This window comes from Pelodiscus sinensis, chromosome 31 (assembly GCF_049634645.1).
Source record: "Pelodiscus sinensis isolate JC-2024 chromosome 31, ASM4963464v1, whole genome shotgun sequence".
NCBI lineage: Eukaryota > Metazoa > Chordata > Testudines > Trionychidae > Pelodiscus > Pelodiscus sinensis.
The window spans coordinates 3570250-3586412 of record NC_134741.1 but is presented as its reverse complement, the minus strand read 5'-3'; the positions used below and the strand labels follow the sequence as shown (position 1 = coordinate 3586412).

Sequence of the window (16163 nt, the reverse complement as noted above, 5' to 3'; positions counted from 1 at the left end):
GGCAGGTCTCCCAGTGAGAGCCTGCCGCTGGCACCCTAGCCTCTCCCTTCCTTCAACCCACTGGCACTTCCTATGATAGGAAGGACAAAAGCCAGGCAGGTTTCATGACAAGGCTGGTTTCCCTGACTAGGAATCAAACCCAGGCCACAGCAGCAAAAGTGGCAAATCTTAGCCACTGGGAGACAAGGAGCTATGCTGCTTGCTCAGCTACACTAGCTCTTCTCAGGCCACTTTCTGTCCCCCTCCAGGACATGGGTCCATTCTCAGTGAAAGCGCGTGATGCCGGCGTATTTTGCAGTTCCATGTTCTACCAGAAGATGACTCCCAGAACTTTTCCCCTGACCCTACTTTCAGGGCCAGAGACGTGGACCTGCCCCTGTGCATAGTGGGGGATGCCACCTGCCATTTGCTCCCTGGGCTGATGAAGCCCTACACAGGACAGCCCTAAAGCAAAGAACGTTTCTCAGGCAGGCTCAGCAGGGCCCGCATTGGTGTGGAGGGGCCTTCAGGCCCCTTAAAGAGAGATTCTGCTGTCTGCTCCCCTGGCTGCACCTTGGCAAGTCGAACATCACCCAAGTGTCCTCCAGAATAGTTGTGAGAACAAGGCGGAGACATTCCTGCCCCCAGCACAGGTGGCCTGGTCACGCCAACCCTGCTGCTTCAGCCTCCTCCCAGTCTCATTCCTACTCTTCCCTGAGGTCCCATCTTTTAAGTGGTGTACCGGGCAATGTTCTCATGACGATCTAACAATGCTTCAATGACGGGAATGCCCAGCCTCTTGTTCTTAGTCACCTAGCCTGCCTCTTTCTAGTACAAACTCCCTCTCCCAAAGGCAGAGCTGCAAGCAGCTCAACTCTGTTGCATTTAAGAGCAGCCTCTGGAGTCAGATCCTGCAGCTTTAAGCAGAGCTCCAGTATGAAATCCAGGGAGCTCAAACTCTCCCACTGCCTTGCCAGTCAGAGGGGCCTCTGCAACCACTCCAGGCTTGTGATTTCCTTTTTCCCAACATTCCTCCCCAATCAGCCTTTCTCTGAACCAGCAGTTCTAAGGGTGGCCAGTGGAGGCCTCTTCTCTGTTTCAGAAGGACTTAAGAAAACGTGAGCAAATACTACAACAAGGTACCACTGAGAGTTGCACCCCAGATCTTTTGTTCACAAGGCAGGTGCTTTAGCCAGCTAAGCCATGGTGCCTTCCCTGGACAGGGCTGTTCTGGTTTATGGTCCAGGACAACACCTTGGACTCAAAACATGAGGAGTAACATTAGTTCGAACCAAGGGCTTTGGTTTGAACTACTGCGTCCAGGCACGCACTTCCTGGTTCAAATCAGCTGTGATTTGGACTAGCGCGCCGGGAGAGATCTTGCTAATGAAGCAGGGGATATTTAATTCTCTGCTTCATTAGCAATTTCAGTCGATTACACTTGCATCTCTAGTCCGAACTAGGGAGCAAATGTAGACATACCCAAACAGCACTCTGAACTGAGCCCATTAAATAACAGAATATTTAATTTCCATTTCATTTCATGTAGCGATATGTTAATGGTGCACATTAGCTACCTTCCAGCCATCAGGTACGGAAGCCGATTTAAAGGATAGGTTACAAACCACAGATAATAGTTCAGCAAATTCCCATTTGAGTTCTTTTAGAACCCTTGGATGAATGCATTCCAATCCCGGAGATTTGTTAACATTAAGTTTTTCTATTTGTTCCAAAACCTCCTCTAGTGACACTTCAATCCAGGACAGTTCCTCAGATTCATCACCCACAAAGGATGGTACAGATTTGGGAATTTCCCTAACATCCTCAGCCATGAAAACTGAAGCAAAGAAATCATTTAGTTTCTCCACAATGGCTTTAGGGTCCTTGATTTCTCCTTTTATATCTCAATCATCTAGGGGACCCACAGGTTTTTTTTAGCAAGCTTCCTGCTTCTAATGTACTTAAAAAACATTTTGTTATTTCCTTTTGAGTTTTTGGCTAGTTGTTCCTCAAAATCTATTTTTGCTTTTCTTATTACAGTTTTACACTTGATCTGACAGTGTTCATGTTCCTTTCTATTTATCTCATTAGGACTGGACTTCCACTTCTTAAAAGATGCCTTTTTGTCCTTCATTGCTTCTTTTACATGGTGGTTAAGCCACAGTGACTCTTTTTTAGGTCTCTTGCTATGTTTTTTAATTTGGGGTATACATTTAAGTTGGGCCTCTATTATGGTGTCTTTAACAAGTTTCCATGCAGCTTGCAGGGATTTGGCTCTAGTCACAGTGTCTTTTAATTTCTGTTTAACTAACCTCCTCATTTTTGTGTAATTCCCCTTTTTGAAATTAAACGCCAGAGTGCTGGACTGCTGAAGTGTTCTTCCCACCACAGGAATGTTAAATGTTATTATGTTATGGTCACTATTGTGGGAGAAAAAATCAAATAACTCCAATTGTGTCTAAGTGGGGACTGTGCAGGAAATCAAAAAATTGTGGGAGGAAAAATCAAATAAATCCAATTGTGTCTAAGGGGGGACTGTGCAGGAAATCAAAACTCTCTAAAAGAAAACTGCTGTAAGGGTTAAAAAGTTTTCCAGGCCTCTCTCCCTGTAACAGAGAAATCAAATTAGCTCTAATCAAGACCCTTACAATGCCTATCTCAAGTTCATGGATACTCCTAGTCTGTCACAATTTGTCATGTAAACCCTTATCTTTGTCACAGTTTGCCTTGTAGACTTCTCCACTCCACATTCTCATGTGCCTTTGTTTTGTAAAACTTACTTCTAGCACTCCTGGGGTGAACAGAAGTTTCAGAGTACTTCTGCTGAGACTTTGATATGTTAAAGAATAACAATCAACAACTGAACTGTCTAAGCATTCTGTATATAGGATACCTAAACCTGTATTTCAGGGCTGCTTTTCACTCTTGGTGTGACAGCCTGCATGCATGCATCATAAAGTTTTTCCTTCTAGATTTCTCTCCTGCCTCACTGATTTGACCTCCGGCCTCGAACCCTTCTGGGGGCTCTGTACCCCAGGGGAGCGAGATTTCCCCTTCACTATTCCCAAGCAGTCCTGTAACGGTTATCTCCTGGACCTGATCCTGCGCTCCGCTCAGGTCTAAATCAAGAATTGCCTCTCCTCTTGTGGGTTCCTGTACCAGCTGCTCCAAGAAGCAGCCATTTAAGCCATTGAGAAATTTTCTCTCTGCTTCTCTTCCGGCAGTGACATGTATCCAGTCAATATGGGGATAATTAAAATCCCCCATTATTATAGAGTTCTTTATTTTGGTAGCCTCTCTAATCTCCCTCAGCATTTCAATGCCAGTATCGCTGTCCTGGTCAGGTGGTCGATAATATATCCCTACTGCTAATTTCTTATTATTGGAGCATGGAATTACTATCCATAGCGATTCTATTGAACCTATTACTTCATTTAATATTTTTATTTCATTTGATTCTCCATTATCTTTCACATACAGTGCCACTCCGCCACCCACCCGGCCTGCTCTATCCTTCCAATATATTTTATATCCTGGTATGATTGTGTCCCACAGATTTTCCTCATTCCACCAGGTTTCAGTCATGCCTATTATGTCAATCTCCTCCTTTAATACGAGGTACTCTAGTTCACCCATCTTATTAGTCAGACTCCTAGCATTTGTGTAACAGCACTTTAAAAATTTGCCACTGCTTATTTGTCTGCCCTTCCCTGATGCATTGGATTCCTTTATATGTAGTTGTTTGTCTACTATGGCCCATGGTTTGTCCTCTCCCCTCCTCTCTTTCTGACTACAGCTTAGAGAATCTCTATCAATGGATTCTCTAAGAGAATTCTCCATCCAATTTACATGCATCTCCGCACCAATCGGCTTTCCGCCATCTCTTAGTTTAAAAACTGCTCTATGGCCTTTTTAATGTTTAGTGCCAGCAGTCTGGTTCCACCCTGGTTTAGATGGAGCCCAACCTTCCTTTATTGGCTCCCCCCTCTCCCAAAAGTGTCCCTAGTGCCTAATAGATCCAAACCCCTCTTGCCTACACCATCGTCTCATCCACACGTTGAGACTCTGAAGCTCTGCTTGCCTACGTGGCCCTGCATGTGGAATATATATTTATATCCACAAAGGAAAGAGGACTTAATAATCCCCACGACTGAATTGTTTGGTACAAGATTTGTCGTTTTCATGATTCTGGGAGATATAGGAGTTTGTTATTGAAATATATATATGTATATATATATGGAATATATATATTCCAATAATAAACTCCTATAACTCCCAGAATCATGAAAATGACAAATCTTGTACCAAACAATTCAGTCGTGGGGATTATTAAGTCCTCTTTCCTTCGTGATCATAAGTTATATTGTGGAGACTCTGTCTCTGTAGAATGTATAACTGAGTCTGCTGCAATTGGAGGTGCAGTAGCTGAGAACGGATGTAGATCAACCGGGGGAGGTATCTCTTTGAAGTGCAATGCATGTACCCAGCTCTGGAGTCCTTCACATTTTACAGCAGTGTTAGTGGGACTTGGTAAGGCCCTTTCCAGTGAGGTTGGAGGGCATTTTTCCGCTGGTGTGCCTTGATGTAGACCCAGTCTCCACGCTCTAAAGGATGACATGGCTCCGATGCAGGTTCAAGAAGGGCTTCCTTGGCCTGAGTGTGAATAGACCCTACACATTTCATTAAGGCTTTACAGTGAAATAATCTCACAGGTCTACAGGTTAAAATTTTGTGGGGAGATAACCCATGTTTCCTATTCCCTGTACCCCGATATACATTAAGGCCAAAGGTAATGCATCTGGCCAATTAAGGTCAGAGTCCTCACAGATTTTAGCTAATTTGGTCTTTAGGTCAGAGTTTTTTCTTTCTACCGCTCCACTGGACTGTGGATGGTACATACAGTGTAAATGCTGTTGGATTCCTAGAACAGCACATACCTTTTGAACTACTTGTCTTGTGAAATGAGTTCCCCAGTTACTGTCTAAAGAAAGAGGCACTCCGAACCGGGGGATTAATTCTCTGAGGAGTTTCTTGGCAACCATAGTAGCATCAGCATGTTTATAAGGATAAGCTTCTACCCATCCCGATAACATATTAATGATTACAAGAAGGTACTCATATCCACAAGATGTAGGCATTTGTACAAAATCCATTTGTAAATTCACAAAGGGTCCCCACAGTGAGGGGTGTGCTGCAATTTTAGTTTTTACCCTTTGTCCAATGTTATGAGCTAAACAGATAGAGCAAGTATTGCAGTACTGTGTCGCCACAGCAGGGAAATGCGGGGCGAACCAATCCTGCTGCACCGTGGCAATCATCCCCCCTGTGTTCGTGTGGGCCACCAAGTGGGGCACACGAACAAGGTAGAGCAGGAGGGTTTGAGGCACAACCAGGCAGCCGGAGTGAGTCAGGGTGCAACAAGAAGCCCCGCCACAGCCAGTCAGCTTTTTCAGTCTCAGGTGCCTTGTCTCGTAGCCCAGCCAGTTCTGTGAGGGACGCCTACATTGGCTGGGCTACAGAAGGGCAGACAAGAACACGTTTAGGAGCCTGAAGTCCAGAAAGGGCCGCATTCTTTGCTGATTGATCAGCAAAGGCATTTTTATTGGTAACTTCATCAGAAGGGACCAAGTGTACTTGACAATAGACAAGGAGGAGGGTAAAGGAAAGCACAAAGAAGTACATTTACATAACAGCTATTGTAGATGGGGAAACCAGCAAAGGTAAGTGTTAATAGAATTTCTTCTTATCTCTCTTTTTTTTAGTAGATTTAACAAATTGTCTGTAGCCAAATGTTTAAATTTGATTGTTTTAAAAGATTTCAATTGACTTTTTAATTTTTGGGGAGAGTCCTTTAGACTCCCTACCTGGGATTTATTTAAGCGCTTGGATGTTTTCTTATACCACTGCAGATCGGATTTCAAAGAGTAGCCAATTTTTCTTGATTTGTTTTAAATGTAATTTAAGATTTCTTTTTTATTTTTTGTTTTGTTTTTTTCTGAGTCTTTTATACTCCTAATTTGAGATTCAGTTTTCCTTTTGGACACCTCCTCATACCAATTGAAAAAGGCATCCCATTGAACCTGGGTATCTTAGATCCTCTGGAATCCAAGGCACCCTTCAAGTGCACTATTTTACCTATATTAAAAGTACCTTTCACCAGAAACTGTCTAGATGAATCATTTTATGTGTACACATCCCACTTATCCAGGAACTTGCAAGTTTTAGGAGAGCAATGCACATACATATAGTATGCTGGAGTCCCCTTAAGGGGGAATGGGAATCTCCTTTGACTGTCCAGTACCTATTACCTCATTTACACAGGGAAACATAGCTACAATAGTGGGGAAGTCTGCAGTGTCCAGGCATCATCCCGTGATTTCTGTCACTGAGGTGATCCTGACCCATCACTACCAAGGCAAAATCTCGCGATTTCTGTCGCTGAGGTGATCCTGACCCCCCGGTAACGGGATGTAGCTAGAGACAGGGAGGGGTAAATGGGGTTAGTCACCACTGAGACCTCATACCATCCAAGACTTCAACTGCTAGAGCTGGTTGCTCCTTCGCAGCGGGCAGCCACGGTGGCTGATGGATGCCCCAGGAGTCTATTCCAGGGAGGTGATAAGACTCAACACTCATTTCTCAGGAATCATGCACTCAGTCAGATACATTCACACACTCAACAAATGCATGATTTAACAACCGGATTTATATACCAGACTCTCCCTCCAGAATGTTCTAATTTCCAAATTCCTGACAGAACTGTGGGGATTCTTTAAGCAGGCACACTGGTTTTGAACTGACCTGAGTTTAAAAGTTCAGATCCAGCAATTCCACCAAGCTCCTGAAGCCAACAGGAAACCCTCTACTGATTCTCAAAGTAGGGATTTAAAAGGCCCTCACCTTGCTTGCAGTGCCTGGAGTTAGGTAGAGAGTGCCTATGGTTTTTCCCGAGCGAAAAGCAGGATGTGTGGATCTGAGTCATGGCATCAGAATTGTCATGGAATAAACGCACGCTAGCTTTAGGGTTCAAGTCAGACAAAACCATTTTAATATCCCAGCTGGGGGGGGGGGTGTTGCAGATGGCAGGGAGTTACCCCTTACCGATACAAGCCCCTCTTCACACTCAAACGCCTGAGATATTTATACCTTCTTACAAAGTCACAGTGGAAATTTACAGAGAAAAGAGAAAGTAAGGCACTTTACTCTTAGATGGTAACATCTGCTTGACCCGATAACAAAGTGCAAGCAGCGCGATTTTTTGTTTGTTTGTTTAACAGCATTGTGGTTTCTTGCTCAACTTGCTTAGGAAGCTCACTTCTGATGCAGGATGCACTGCGTACGGTTCAGTCTTTGCCCAGGCTAGTGAGGCCTACCTCCACAGTATGTATTGTACTTGATTTAAAATAAAGTTTGATCAACTAACATGAGAAAGTTAAAAAGTTTAATCTCTTTAATAATTTAAATGCAACTGCCCAGATGCAGTCCTAGCAAAATGGCTTGACTAATTATGTAATTAACAGTGAGTTTCCATTAGCAACAGTAATCTACAGAAGGTTTGGAGAGGGCAGGGCTGTGATTGGCTGGGCCGGACCAGGCCTGAGCACTGCTGATGGAATCCACTCAGGGCAAATTGCTCAAAACCAGAACTGCTGACAGTCCTTGACTGGATACCTTTCCAAAATAGGCCACAAACCAGTCACACTGAGCACTTCAGCTGCCAATCCATCCTGCAGGAAGCCTCATGAGCAAAACCCCTCAGATACACCAGCTCTTCCTATGCCACAATCAGCCCTGGGATTACACAAAGGTGAGGGGTTATACAGCCCAATCTCTCCAACCCAGAACAGATCCACCCCATTCCAAAGAACCAGCCATGAATCCCTGGTCAATTTATACTTTAGATCTTACCCACCAGATCACAGTGGACCAATCCTTTAGAATCTAAAGGTTTATTAATACAAGAAAGAAAAGGTTGAGAGTAAGGTTGTTAAGGAGAATACATTGTATACATCAATCAGCAAGTTCTTGATGCAGGATCTTAGCAGAGATGTTAGAAACTGCTAGCATAAAAGTCTTTGGTGTACATCGTATGTCAGGATGGGTCAGCAATCCTTCCTGTGTCTCTGTCCTTAGCAAGGCTGCCTCTGGGATAAGTAGCAAGACTGAAGACAAGATGGAGCCCCCCTCATGGCGTTTGATATTCATTTCTGGTGTCTCCCAAGCTGGAGATAATCACATGTTCAAGTGTCCTGTCTGTTTCATATGCCAGCAGCCATTGTGCCCTGGCTGCTTTGCAGCTTTCCACACGCATTCCTCAGCTGTGTACTGGCCACCTTGAGAACCATTGTCCTTGGAGCCATACTGATTAGCATAGTCACTCATTGGACATTCCTTCCTCATGACAGGCAGTCCATACACAGCATCAGCAGAGCCCATAGTCGTAACTCCTCATACAAACTCCAAACAAGTACATGAATAGCACACATAGAATTAGCACAATATCAGCTTTCATTTGACACCTCGCATGGCCCACTCTGTACCAAATTTGGGGCAAACAGTTTCCCGTGAGCACAGCAATGATCTTAAAGTGAGTATGCTCACCTTAAAATCTAATAATGTGACAGGGGCCTTAAGAAAGGGTTGGGGACTTGAGGAAGGATCTGGGATGCAGAAGCAGGCAGGTGTCTGGCCAGGGGGAAGATGCAATGTGTGGCCAGGAGAAAGGGTGCAAGAAAAAAGGAGGGTGTCAGTGCAAATTGGGGATGCTGGCCGCTGGGAGAAAGGGAATTGAAGTGATTGGGAGGGAGTGTCTGGAAAGGACAGCAAATATTACCTGGCTTTGGGCCTCCTGGCAGCAACATCTCCAGTCACACTGTTCTGGTCACACTGGAGGGAGGCTCAACTGCTGCAGCAGCAGCCACACAGACTACAACCAGCCCAGGACAACAGAGGCACCACTACTGCACCCATTCAGTCCAGGGCTGGAGGTATTGCTGCTTCAGCCATGCAGCCCAGGACCAGCCCCAGAGGCACCCCTGACATGGTCATGTGGCCTCTAGTGCTGGCCTCAGGTTGTATAGCAAAGACTCAGCCAAGCGCTGCCTCCTCTCTAAGGGTATGTCTAGACTACAGGCTTACATCGACATAAGTTTTGTCGACAGAATCTGTCGACAAAACTTATGTCAACATAGAGTGTCTAGACTACATCCAGTTCTGTCGACAAAGCAAGCTGCTTTGTTGACATAACAGTGTGGACGCAAAGGACAGTGTAGATGCAATAATGCCTTCTATCGACAGAACTCTGTCGACAAAAGGCAGTATTCCTTGTAGAATGAGGTTTACATACGTCAACAAAACTGCTGAGTTTTGTCAATGTTATGTCGATATAACTCAAAGGCAGTGTGGATGCAGGTATAGTTTTGTCAACAAAAGTCCACTTTTGTCGACAAAATCCTGTAGTCTAGACACACCCTAGTGGTTACAAAGCATGAAGAGGGGGTGGGGCTAAGCTCCTTCCCCCTCAGTACATCTTCATTTGGAGGTGGGACCTGGCACTGCCTTGTGAACAGGATCAAAGCCTTAGGCAGGCTGGATTCTGTCAACAGAGAAAAATTTTGCTCACCACCACTATAGGGTTTCTCACCTATGTGGATTCAACTACATGCAACAAGGCTTGAACTATCGCTATAGCATTTCCCAAAGTGAGAGCAGTTAAAGGATTTCTCTCCTGTGAGAGTTCTCATGGATAACAAGGTGTGACCTATGACTGCAGCATTTGCTACAGTGAGAGCAGGTGAATAGCTTCGTCCGTATGGGTTTTCCTATGTCTTACAAGGGTTGAGGTCTGACTGAAGCTTTTCCCACAGTCAGAGCAGCTGAACGGTTTATCCCCTGTGTGACTCCTCCTATGGATGACAAGGTATGAATTCTGACTGAAGCTTTTCCCACAGTCAGATCAGCTTAAGGGTTTCTCGCCTGTGTGGGCTCTCCTATGGATAACAAGGGTTGAGGTCTGACTGAAGCTTTTACCGCAGTCAGATCAGCTGAAGAGTTTCTCTCCTGTATGGTCTCTCTTATGAATAAGAAGGTGTAACTTGTGACTGAAGCTTTTCCCACAGTCAGAGCAGCTGAAGGGTTTCTCTCCTGTGTGAACTCTCCTATGGATAACAAGGTGTGACTTGAGTCTGAAGCTTTTCCCACAGTCAGAGCAGCTGAAGGGTTTCTCTCCTGTGTGGGCTCTCCTATGGGTAAGAAGGTATGACTGCCGACTGAAGCTTTTACCACAGTCAGAGCAGCTGAAGGGTTTCTCTCCTGTGTGGACTCTCCTATGTCTAACAAGGTGTGACTTGACTCTGAAGCTTTTCCCACAGTCAGAGCAGCTGAAGGGTTTCTCCCCCGTGTGAACTCTTCTATGTCTAACAAGCTCTGACCGGTGATTGAAACTTTTCCCACAGTCAGAGCAGCTGAAGGGTTTCTCCCCTGTGTGGTCTCTCTTATGAATAAGAAGGTGTGACTTGTGACTGAAGCTTTTCCCACAGTCAGAGCAGCTGAAGGGTTTCTCTCCTGTGTGGGCTCTCCTATGGGTAAGAAGGTATGACTGCCGACTGAAGCTTTTACCACAGTCAGAGCAGCTGAAGGGTTTCTCTCCTGTGTGGACTCTCCTATGTCTAACAAGGTGTGACTTGACTCTGAAGCTTTTCCCACAGTCAGAGCAGCTGAAGGGTTTCTCCCCCGTGTGAACTCTTCTATGTCTAACAAGCTCTGACCGGTGATTGAAACTTTTCCCACAGTCAGAGCATCTGAAGGGTTTCTCCCCTGTGTGGTCTCTCTTATGAATTATAAGGTGTGACTTGTGACTGAAGCTTTTCCCACAGTCAGAGCAGCTGAAGGGTTTCTCTCCCGTGTGAACTCTCGTATGGATAACAAGGTGTGAACTCCGACTGAAGCTTTTCCCACAGTCAGAGCAGATGAAGGGGTTCTTTCCGGTGTGGACTCTCCTATGGATAACAAGGGTTGAGATCTGATTGAAGCTTTTCCCACAGTCAGGGCAGCTGAAGGGTTTCTCTCCTGTGTGGATTCTCCTATGTCTAACAAGGTGTGACTTGAGACTGAAGCTTTTCCCACAGTCAGAGCAGCTGAAGGGTTTCTCTCCCGTGTGAACTCTACTATGTCTAACAAGATATGACCGCTGACTGAAGCTTTTCCCACAGTCAGAGCAGATGAAGGGTTTCTCTCCCATGTGAACTCTCCTATGGATGACAAAGTGTGACCTCCGACTGAAGCTTTTCCCACAGTCAGAGCAACTGAAGGGTTTCTCCCCCGTGTGAACTCTTCTATGTCTAACAAGATCTGACCGGTAATTGAATCTTTTCCCACAGTCAGAGCATCTGAAGGGTTTCTCCCCTGTGTGGTCTCTCTTATGGATAACAAGCTGTGACTTGTGACAGAAGCTTTTCCCACACTCAGAACAGCTGAAGGGTTTCTCTCCTGTGTGGGCTCTTTCATGTTTAATAAGAGTTGCATAGTCACTGCAAGAACAAGGTGAATGTTGATGGGGGATTTTCATTTGAACAGTTTCGGTGTTTGTTTTCAACCTTCTGCTCCTGTGACTGGATTTATCCTGTCCTGCTCCTGGATGGTTTCCCTGCTGCCTTTGTAGACTACGCTGACTCTCACAAGTCTCTCCTTGCTCAGGACTCTGAGAAACATGCCCTTCAGATCTTCCCACTAACACCGCACATGGAGCCATTTGTTCAGGTCCTTCCTCCTGAAGACTCCTCTCACTGTTCTCATTCAGTATCCCATCACCTACTGGAATGGAGAGAGAAAGCACACAGGAGTCATTATCTGAGCTGAGCTGAAAGAAAAATTCTGAATGGTGAACAGCTGGGGGGACAAAATGGGGTACAAACCCAAAGAATGGCTGGAAAGATTCAATAATCATGAGCTGAGTTCACCCTGCACCCCCATAACTCATTCCCCACCCAGCACTCTCAGATTGTAGTTGAAGACAGGCTGAAGGGCCAGTCAGACTTGATGAAAACACACAACCAACATCTGCTATGCAAACTCAGAAATTGGTTTGAGTCACTTTAGCTGATTTCTCACCTGTGTGGGTGTCACTGATGATCTCCCCTTCCTCACATCCTTGGAGATCCAGGATCTGCATCTCTTCCCTTTGCTCCACCCAGGAGAGCACATGAACTTTGGAGACTGGAGATCCTATTTGGGGAGCAATTAACCAAGTGGTGATCTTGTTCATTAAGGTCTGTGCCATTCCTGCTTCCAAAGCCAGGATCTGAGTCTCCTATCCAGACAGGCTCCTTCCCAACCTTCCAGAGACTGGTCTCTGGTTGGTACAAGATCCCAGGACACACTAATTCCATCCTCCCCCTGCACCACTACCATGTTGGGAATAGCCCAGCAGACTCCCATGAGGAACTGTGTGCTCTGCTGCACTCTGCAGGATACAACTCAGTCTCCCTTAGGGCCTGTTGCATACTTGGGCAGGACAGGAACACACTGCTCATAAGGGGAGAGTTCTAAGACTTTCAGGACTGACAGACGCATCTAGCCAGGACTCATATTTGAGCTGCGATATGTCAGGTCTCTAGTGCTGGGAAGGACAGGATCCAGCAGAGCTCTAGATCCCTATGGGCTCTGCCCACAAAGCTCTTAGCTGGGGGCTGGACTTGCCCTGCTCTTGGGCTTAGATGCTCTACTTGAGCCAGAAGGAGGCCAGGGTAATTCTCTGATCGGGAAATTGAATCCTTGGCTGGCCACTTCAGGCCCTGCCTATGGTTCACACTCCTGATCCTGACTGACTGTGCCATGGTGGGACCTGTCAGCTGCCCACAACAGCGGTCAGTCCTGCAGACAGTCAGGGCAGTGTTGGTCTGTTCCTGTGGCCAGCCAAAGTGGGGACTGGATGGGCTGCTTCTCTGCTGCTCGTAGATGCTCCTGCAGCTCAGCTCCCCTTCTGAAGCCTTGAATCTACTCTGCCAGCAGCAGCAGCCTTCCTCTTGTGGCCAGTTGGGCCTGCCATTTGGTGCCTCTCTGGCTTACACAGAATCTACTATAGGCAGGGAAGGACTCTGAGTTGGTACCTTCCTTCCAGGAGCTCAGCACAATAGCACAAGTGGACCCTGCAGACACTAAGAGCAGCTGCACCCAGCCCCACAACTCTGATATCTGCCATTCCTGCCTGGGCCCTTCCACTGACACCTCTGGCAAAGGCACAACATGGGAAAGATGGCTGGAACAACAATGAGACCTTGGTTGTGGGAAGAGCAGCACCACTATTTGTCACTGAACGGCCTCTCACACAGGAGCCAGGATTACTGGGGCAGATACTGCTGATATTGGGGGTTCAGGCAATGAGAGACCCTGAACCAAACCCAACCCAGCTGCTCCAGAGCCTACCCAGCTTCTGTTACACAAGGGGACAGGAATCCTCACCCAGCCAGCTCACAGCATCATAATTCTCCTGCATCACATCCCTGTAGAGGGCTCTCTGGCCCAGGTCCAGCAAAGCCCATTCCTCCTCAGAGAAATACACAGCCACCTCCTCGAAGGTCACTGGCTCTGCCACAGCCATTTCCTGTCCCCGCCTCTGCAGGCCAGGGGCTGAGCTGGAGTCAGACATGGGTGTTCTGCAGCCTGTCGGGAAGAAGGGGAATTGGACACATTTCAAAAAGGGCTTTAATCCTTTCCACACCAAAATTTACTCACACCAAAATAATTATACCCACCAGGAGACATTAAATTGCTGGGGGAATATTATTAATGTCTCCCTTGGTCACAGACCTTTGTTTGGCATTAGTAATGCCTCTATTGTCTCCTTAAACTTTAGTCAGTATCCAGAGAGCAGTGCCTGGTACAATAATTCCCTCTTTATAGTTCCCAGCACCAGACACATCTACAACCCCACACTGGTATATAAGAATAGCCTGCTACCTGGCCAGTGTGCTAGGGCAGACCTTTTTCAACCAGATCAGATCCTACAGGATCTGTTGTTCGCTGTCCAGTGCTCCATCATTAATAGCAGCTATTGTACTGTGTATCATGCCCCTAAAGAAAGGCCCATGGGAAGAGGGTGGTATAAGGGACCATATTCCCCTATCCTTAACAAAGAACCTGGACTCTTTTTCATCTGTGGGGTAAAGGCTTAGAAATACCTGCCAGTGGGTTGGACAGGTTGGTGTTCCCTAGGACATGCGGTGCCTAGAGGATTAACGGTACACCCATACATTACAGCTCCAGGTATTACAAACCTTGGAAGCTTTCTGCATCGATCCAAGAGGAAATTTACTATTAACCCTCTTGTGAGACGCCCCACAGGTTTTCTTCGATTTGCCCGTGCATTTCTGCCTTGGTGTAGCTGAACTTGAACAAGCCATAGTAAATGTGTCAGGGCAACTAGAAATAGCTTTCAACCACATTGCAGATGCCCTAGGCCTGCTCAACGAGCAGATCCAATCAGTGGTCCACTTTGCCCTGCAAAATAGGATAGCATTAGATGCAATTTTCGCTCAACAAGGAGGAGTCTGTGCTGTAATTAATCAGTCTTGCTGTTTCTATGTAAATCAGTCAGGGCAGATTGAACAGGATGTGTCTGCCATAAAAGATGCAGTTAAAGTGTTACACGCTGTAACTAAAGATGGAGAAATCTCATGGCTAAGTTGCTTAGCCCAACAGCTGGGACTCTCCTTAACACCTTTCCTACATTCTATCATAACCACTGTTTTGATTATTTTGATTGTTGTAATTGCCTTTTGTATAATATTGTGTGTTGTAAGATGCTTGGTTAATGAAGCCATTTCCTCTGCGCACATTTGATATACAGCGCTGGGAAAAGATCCCAGCCAATTCCTCGACCCCAAGCCCTCTAATCAGGCCACTGGGTACTTTTAGATTCCTTCAAGGTGGGCAAGAGGTGCTGGCACACCATCATCTTGCATTCCCGGGACTGGTGTGTTGTATCAGGGGGTGGAATGTAGCCAGACAGGCCCCCACATCACATCCATCTTGTTTGCCCCTCTGAAGTGCCTGGAGAATGCAGGGCAGAAAGAAGCAATAAAATCAGCATAGCCTTTGAAGCCTTGATGCGAGGCCAGGATATGCCAGCTCATCTGACCCTGGGTAAGCTGAAAACATAGATATGAGAAAGAACGATTAAGGCAATAAGCTGACCTTGAGGCTGCGAGAACTGCCCTGGCTGGCACCTATAGTCATACGATCAGATACAGTCGTCCCTGGGAGAGGAATCTCCCACTGAGAAAAGAATGCCCAGTTCTCCTAATTTAGTTCTCTCTCTTACAAGTGCAAATTTAGTTCACAACTCCCTTGTAAGAACTGGTGTCACAAAGATGGACCAGCACCATTTGGCATCGCAGATAAGAAAGAGAAATACGTGACCCAATGGGTATAAAGATGGGTCCAGCAGCACACTCACTTTGAGCATCTATCTACCATCTATCTATCTGCTGGTCGGGTTAGGTGATTGACCTCCCGAGGTCCACGGGAATGCCCACCTCATATTTCGTCTTTCTGAGGAATTGAGGGACCGATACTGGCCTGACACGCTGGGACCGAGCGATGCAGAAAGGGGTAAAAATTGTACCCGTATGTGTCCTTTTGTTTTAGTGCATGCATAGAATAGAACTCTTTAAAGATTAAGCTGTCACTTGGTACCATTATTTCTATTTTCTATCTTCCTTCTTCCTCATAGATTCATAGACACGGGGGCTGTGTCTACACTGGGCCACTTACTCCGGAAAATCAGCCGCTTTTCCGGAATAAGCTGCGAGCTGTCTACACTGGCCCTTGAATTTCCGGAAAAGCAACGACGCTCTACTGTACAAAATCAGACGCTATTCCGGAAAAGCTACGCTGCTCCCGCTCGGGCATAAGTCCTTATTCCGGAACACTGTTCCGGAAAAGGGCCAGTGTAGACAGCCCAGTAGTCTTTTCCGGAAAAAAGCCCTAATCGCGAAAATGACGATCGGGGCTCTTTTCTGGAAAAGCACGTATACATTGGCCACAGATGCTTTTCCGGAAAAAGGGCTTTTCCGGAAAAGCAGCCTGCCAATGTAGACGCTCTTTTTCTGGAAATACTTATAACGAAAACTATTCTGTTTTAAGCATTTCCGGAAATTCATGCCAGTATAGACATAGCCATAGAC

The 16163-nt window shown here is 46.1% G+C and overlaps 1 protein-coding gene across 1 annotated transcript; it reads right to left on the bottom strand.

Moving 5' to 3' along the window:
* Window positions 1–7085: 7085 nt before the first annotated feature.
* Window positions 7086–14202, bottom strand: LOC112544309 (uncharacterized). The gene is made up of 3 exons (XM_075913111.1): window positions 13438–14202; window positions 12088–12201; window positions 7086–11790 (listed from the first exon to the last, which is right to left on the bottom strand). Exons 1-3 carry the CDS (start codon window positions 13622–13624, stop codon window positions 10019–10021), a joined length of 2073 nt encoding a protein of 690 aa, XP_075769226.1. The 5' UTR covers window positions 13625–14202; the 3' UTR covers window positions 7086–10018.
* Between the last annotated feature and the right edge of the window lie 1961 nt (window positions 14203–16163).

Bases quoted from the DNA above. Each gene is read 5' to 3' on its own strand.
- LOC112544309 (XM_075913111.1), bottom strand. From the start codon at position 13,624: ATGTCTGACTCCAGCTCAGCCCCTGGCCTGCAGAGGCGGGGACAGGAA. The intron at 12,202-13,437 runs GTGAGGATTCCT...CTCCCCAAATAG, and splicing joins TGATGCTGTGAGCTGGCTGG to GATCTCCAGTCTCCAAAGTT. The intron at 11,791-12,087 runs GTGAGAAATCAG...TCTCCATTCCAG, and splicing joins CATCAGTGACACCCACACAG to TAGGTGATGGGATACTGAAT.